General features: G+C 44.1%; 1 protein-coding gene across 1 annotated transcript; it reads right to left on the bottom strand.

The window, feature by feature from the left end:
• Positions 1–884: 884 nt before the first annotated feature.
• On the bottom strand, positions 885–5,479 carry LOC134204636 (uncharacterized protein K02A2.6-like). The gene is made up of 4 exons (XM_062679424.1): positions 4,184–5,479; positions 3,453–3,934; positions 1,299–3,201; positions 885–1,232 (listed from the first exon to the last, which is right to left on the bottom strand). Exons 1-4 carry the CDS (start codon positions 5,477–5,479, stop codon positions 885–887), a joined length of 4,029 nt encoding a protein of 1,342 aa, XP_062535408.1.
• Positions 5,480–7,012: the final 1,533 nt, after the last annotated feature.

Raw genomic sequence — 7,012 nt, 5'->3', positions numbered from 1 at the left:
AACAGCTGCAGCCCTTGTGTGTTATTTGTGCTTCATGGGCTTGAACAGATCTTTCAAAACGATGAAGTGTCAAAACATCAAAACAAAACGATGGGAACTGTGGAAAGAAAAAAAAGAGTGGTATCTGCTATAGCCGCTATAGCTTAGATTTTTTTTTTGGCAATCCACTTTCGTAACAAAATATTTAAATATTACTATTAGCAGGCAACGAAGTACTACATTTAGTATTCAGCATTGGCCTGGCGAAAAAGTTTGTGGAAGTTTCAGTATAGGTATATCTTTGGTGTAAATACGGTTTTGCTTTGTGTGATTCTCGTTTGGAGTTGGCTGTGGGCGAATTACGAAATGAGAAAAGCGAATCTTCATGAAATTCATTCCGCAGCGTACGAACAAAATATAATTCCATTTATGATTCCTACCACAGTCAAAATTTCCGGCTGCCCGTTTTATCCGTGAACTAGTAAATGCTGTAGTTCTTGACAAGAGCTAAATATTCCAAGCTAAAATATCATTATTCTTATGTCATGTAAAAAAACGCTTTTTTTCGCAAATTTATATTTTATTAAGGTATTTTTGTTTTAGGTTCAGCTGTATCGTGAGCCAAAATGCTAATTGTTAACAGTTCTGATGTAATCATTTAAGAATGCCGGTGTCCGCTTTTGACGCGATGGTCGCTCTGGCGTTTGCTCTGGTGTGTTCGAAAGCGGCTCTTGTGACTCCAAGCCAGGTGTTTTTATGTCGTTTCGTGAGTCGCGCCATGGTTTAACTTTTCTCGTCTGAGATACGTGGCGTTTGTATGTTTTTCCTCTTGGTCCGTGAGAACGAGACTACCATTCCGTTCTTCTGTTACCACGTACCTGGTCGGCGAAAACGGGAATCGCCTTTCAAGCGATTATGGCGCTCGATGAGAACTTCGTCTCCGGTTTAACTCTGCAAGGGCGCGCTCCACGACGGATATCCTCGCGTTGTTTTCCTGCCAGCTTGGCTTCGCGATCTCTGTGTTGCAGAAGCGCTTCATCGTAGTTAGATACGCCGTGCTGGAGTAATGGCAAACCTCGTTTGATTTTACGCCCGTACATTATTTCCTCCGGTGGAACTTTGGTGATACTATGGGCGGCTGCGTTATGGGCGTTTGTTGCCTTTCTAAGTTCTTCGATGTAGTTTGTGTTGTTTGCGATGGCCACCGCCATAGTTTTGTTTATTAATTTCATATAACTTTCCGCTAATCCATTCTGTTGCGGAAATAGAGGCGTTGAAAAATCATGGTGATACCTCGCCGTTTACAATATTCGGCAAACTCCTGACCGTTGAACGGGGACCGTTGTCTGTTTTGATGGTTTTCGGAAAACCTTCTTTTGGAAAATATCATCAAGGACTCGTTTTGTGCACTCAAATTTCGTCGATTTCACAGGTCTGGCAATAAGGTAACGGGACTTGTAGTCCACTATTACTAGGATGAGGACTCCTCCAAACTTTACATAGGGTCCGTTAAAGTCTAAAGCCACGGTGTCCCAAGCAGCCTTCGGAATAAGCACTCTTTCCATCGGTGTTGTCCTCTCCGGTTTCCCATTTACACAACATGTTCTACATGTCTCTACCCAGCTTGTCACATCTTTCGGCATACCAGGCCACCACACACGCTGTCGCATGATACTCTTCATTTTGGCCGTTGAAGGATGGCCCTCATGTGCTACTTGTAAAGCATGTGCTTGAAGTATTTTTGGGATGACCGCACATCCAGTTTTGATGACAATCCCATCCTTAACAGTTAGGTCCTTTTCAACCGTGTTGTACCTTTGTAAATCTTTGGTCCAGATACCAGTCTCCAATGCCTTTATCACTCGCTGTAGCATGTCGTCTTGATCTGTAGCGTTTTTAATCTCAGTCTCTGTAAGGAATTCAACGGAATTCGCTTCGAGGGCTGCGATTTCCCATGGACTTTCTTCTTCGTCGAACGGGGCATCTTCCCCACTATAGAGCCTTGAAGGTGGGTCGGCAATGTTCTCCATGCCACGAACGTACTCGATGTCGTACCGGTATGGGCTCAACCTTAGCGCCCACCCATCGGCACGAGTTAATGCCCTCTTCGAATCTTCTCTTGAACGATTAAGAATAAATGCTAGCCCCTGTGCATCGGTGCGGAGGGTGAAATGTCTACCGAGCAGGAAGTAGGAAAAATGTTCCACCGCCCACACCGCTCCTAGGGCTTCCCGCTGGTTCTGTGCGTATTTTCGCTCTGTGGGGGTCAACGATTTGGAAGCAAAGCTGATTATGCGCGGTGCTTGATTTGCTGCTTCCTGCACAAGCACGGCTCCCAGAGCTATAGGTGAAGCATCCGTGTAGAGCACAGTTTTATCGAGTTCAGAAAAATATCCTAGCGAGATCGTGCACTTGATGATATGCTGTTTAATCAATTCGAATGCTTTTTTCTGCTCGGGACCCCAGAACCATGACTTGGATGTTGTAGCAGCCCATAATGGGCCAGAGATGTCGGCAAAATTTTTCAGGTATGGGCTAAGATAAGACGCCAGCCCAAGAAAGCTACGAAGCTCTGATAATGTTGAAGGTTCTCTGAAGGCTCGGACGCTCTTGATCTTCGCATTATCAATGTGAAAACCATGTTCATCTAGCTCGTGGCCGATGAACTGCACTTTGGTTTTGTCGAACTCACACTTTGCTGTGTTCAGTGTCAAGTTGTTTGTTCTCAAAATTTGTAAGACCTTCGCGACATTTGTTCGTAGCCCTTGTAATGTGTCTGCAAAAATCAGGAAATCGTCTATATAAACGATAACATTATCGGTAACGTCTTTTAAGATTCTTGTCATCTCTCGTTGGAAAACTTCTGGTGCACAGTTTACACCAAACATGAGTCTAGTGAACCTGTACATTCCGTCTTCCGTCAAAAAAGTGGTCAGATCCCGGGATTTCTCGCACAGCTCTAAGTGATAAAATGCGTTTTGCAGGTCAAGCTTCGTGAAATATTTCGCACCGTGAAGCTTGACCTTCATTTCATCGAGTAAGGGCAATCTGAAGTATTCGCGGTTAATCGCTCGATTGGGGGCGCGCATGTTTACCACGAGACGAAAATCGTTACTCCCCTTTGCCACAGCCGACATGCCGCTAATCCAGCTAGGGGCAGTGGTAACTTTTTCTATGATTCCCTGGGATTCCATCTCCTTTAGCCTCCGTCGCGCTCCATCCCTGCAACCATTGTTAAATTTGGAATGGAAAACATTATATTATCGATCAAGATACTTCAAATCTAATCAGTATACAGCAGGGCTGTAAATGCTACTATCATGTAAATTTATTCTGCTTTATTCAATATGGTACAACTATTACGATATAGCTGCTCAGTTGTGGTGTACGCAATCTTATTAGTAAGTGCACATGATACTAACGGAATTCACAATTGTTCAAAAATAATTGTTCATAGTTAGAGTTTTTCTTACCTGTATGCTGCTGGTACGTTGAAGTATGCACTTTTAGTAGGTGGGACGGTTTGATCGATGCTGAACTTAATTCGTACCCCTGGCATTCTTGGGAACTGATTCTTGATATGCGAGATTTCATAAAGCCTGCTCTTGTTTGCTATGTGCAGCAATCCCATATCGTTGGACGTGGACCGCCCAAGCAATGATCTTGTTCCTCTCGGCACGACATGGAAAATAGAGTTTATGCTTCGTTCTGTGGATCCCACCGTTCTTATTTCTGCTTTGAAGCTGCACTCTACAAACATTGGCTTTCCAGAACCGTACGCGTGTAACTTCCTCTCAGGTGTTCTAATAAATTCTATCTTTGAAACTCCTTTTTGAATTTCTTGCTTCAGTTGAACCCAGTCGTTTCCCCCGATAACAATAAGAAAGCGTATGGGGGCAGATGATCCGACCGAACACATGACTAAGACATCTTCGAGTGAGAGAGCGTTGATTAGCTGGGTTGAACAAGAAATGTGACATTGGTTAAGATACAGTTCTAACACTTTGTTAAAAGTCGTTATTCATGATGTAATAATCAAATCATTTCAATTTATTTTCTCATCGATTTTTGTCAATTGTAGTATGTCATGAAAGAAAAAAAAATTAATAGTCAATCAGTACCAATTCTCCTGCTTGCTGTCATTCGGAATGTCGGGTTTTCCTGGGATTCTATCAAACTTCGGATTTTTTTACATGGCATTTACCTGCTTCTGCCGACAAGCGGCCGCGTAATGGCCGCGTTTACCACATTCGTTACAGTTCCGGCTCACTGCTGGACATTGCCCGTTTCTGTGATGAAGAAGGCAACAACGAGTGCATCGCAGACGTTGTCCTTGTGACCGCTGTTGGCTGGGATCTTCAGTGTGCTGTCGCTTAGCTGGTGCTCCACCAACTCTAGCTCCTCCGCTTATACGCTTTCGAGTGGACTGATTGAAGGATGGTCGGTTTCTGTAGCTTCTGACTGCTGACACTGTGGATTCTGGCTCCTGCCTGCTTTCGGACTCAAAGGCTTCGTCCCTCGTCGCTGATTGGACAATAAAGTTTGTGTCATAACCGTATGTCCTAGATTGTTTCACAAGTTCCTTGTTCTTGAGACCCGTCAGGAGTTGCGACCGCACAAATCTATCCTCATCGTCGGCGCTGTAATTGCAAGCCCTGACCTTGCACATCAATCGAGCATGAAAGGCAACGGCGGATTCGCCGTTTTCCTGCCGCATTCGGGAGAATGCCTCGTGTTCGGCAGCAGTGTCTGTCATCGATCGCAGGTATTTTTGAATGTTTTCCACAAAAATACCGTAACAGTTCGGATTTGATAAGCATGGTCGTAACTTGGCAGCTTTCACTATTCCTTGTAACTCGTCACCCATGGAGAGGAATAGCAGTTGAGTACGCTTAATGGGATCGTTAACGTTGCCAAGGGAAGCTGCTATTTCATAATTCTCTATATAGCGGTTCCACGCTTCCCACATTTTCCCAGCTGCGATACCGCTCGGGAAGGGCTTCAAGTGGTCCCAACGGATACTTGAGGAAGAACTCTCGCCACATCCATATCGTTCTGCGCCGGTCGGGAACTTCCAGCTTTTATCAACGTCGTCGTTCGGTATTGGTCCAGTATTTGCTTGAAAACGAGCAAGCGCGTTATTCATACTCTCGAGCATCTTTTCCATGCGGTCAATCCGATCCGTGTTCGCCTGTTCATGTGCTGTCAGACTTGGAACCTTCGGAGGTGTGGCTTCTGGGGATGCCGACGGGGATCTGGTCGAGTAAGCCGTCGAGCTCGATGCTTCATCGTTTGAACTGGTTCCACTTTCACCGTCGGAGTCGTTATTGGATTCTGAGTTGTCATTGGTGTCATCAAAATCCCTACGCAGTGTGTGTGGTGTCTCGATTTCGTCGAAATCTCCGATATCAACTTGATTTCCTTCGATTGGATTGTAAACGTCATCGTCACCTGCCAGAGTATCTGGGGTGTTTCGGACGTATTTCCCTTGCTTCGACATTTTCGTTTCTGTTTCTTTGTGTTTGTTTTTAAAACTTTATCGTCTCGTTATCTGTAATGATGCCCAAAACATACATGATTAGCTCACGGATATTAGATACATTTACTTAATTGAATGTTCAGGTATTTATTTCTATATCTCTTGGTTTAAAAAAAAAGCTCTTTTTTTTGTGGGGCAATATATTATTCTGTTCAGCGCGATTCTCTGACCCGCTATGTGTGATCCTTTGATCCGCTCAGCGCGACCTCTCGGCCCGCTCGTAGTAGACTTTCGATAGGCTCAGCGCGGCCTCTTGGCCCGCTTGTACATAGTATACTTTCGATGGGCTCAGCGCGACCTCTTGGTCCGCTTAGTGCAATGTGTCGATTCGCGTTGCGCAATCCATACTCAGCGCGGTTTTTCAACCCGCATCTACCGATTGTTCATCACTTTCAGCGCGGCATGCTATTTTGCCCGCTCAGCGCGATTCTAGATCCGCTATACATCAGCTTTTTTTTTATTGGGTTTCTTTTTGTATTTAGGTCCATACTGCAGGCCTAACCTCAATTTCTTCGCACTACAATTTTTTGTTGTTGCAACTCTGAGTGATCCCTTTTCCTTGGCTTGGTTTTGAAAAATGAATGTCTGGTTTTGTTTTTGCTTTGTGTTGCAGCGAAAGTGAAAATAAAATGCTGCAACTCCTGGCAGGATCGCCATTGTGAATGCCTAACAAGCGTCGGGAAAAGGGACCGCTCAGGTTGGATCGCTCGAACACGTCTTACCTGCACAACGTTCGGAATGCAAAAGAGGCAGAGCTAATGGCGGCGACACAGATGAGCCCATGTGGAGGGCACTCACAATGTGTGTGTGGATGCAGGGCTGTCATGCATATGTTCAGCATGGTTTACACTATCTGTTGAGTACCACACAGGAGGCTCAAGCGTATGTGCTTCATACAAATAAATAAATATATAACGCTACTATACTGTCGTTCTACACGTAATTGTCCCATGTACGTAGAAAATTCCAGCAAGCGTTGTGTATGACGGCAGTATTACAACCATTATAGATTTGTGACCATAATCTGGTGATTCGACATGTGGATGCAAAGCACCCTTGTTCATCATATGATTCTTTTGTGTGGAACGGTAGCGATGTCGAATAGATACTCAATAGAGTAGAGTGGGGCAAGAGTGCGCGTGGGGTAAGATACGTTTTCGATTTTTTGAAGTAATAAAAAAAGATAAACTAACAGCACTGCATCAGTTTGACAGCTATTCTGACCAACTATTATCATGTGTATTTGTGAACAATTTTAGTAAACAAGGGAGACATGGAGTTGGATAACTTTTTGGTTATTTTACTAAAAATAATTGTGTTTCCGCAACTAGTATATACCATATATACGTTCAATCAGATGAACATTATACCATTTCGATAACCTATTGTATAGAGCACTTTATGGCGCAGAATACCAATCCGATTGGTTTTACAAGAAGTCAAAACCATTACCTGAATAAATTTTGGGGCTGTAGGGTAAAAGTACGCAGGTAC

This window comes from Armigeres subalbatus, unplaced genomic scaffold, assembly GCF_024139115.2.
Source record: "Armigeres subalbatus isolate Guangzhou_Male unplaced genomic scaffold, GZ_Asu_2 Contig777, whole genome shotgun sequence".
Taxonomy (NCBI): domain Eukaryota; kingdom Metazoa; phylum Arthropoda; class Insecta; order Diptera; family Culicidae; genus Armigeres; species Armigeres subalbatus.
This window is presented reverse-complemented; position numbering and strand designations above follow the sequence as displayed.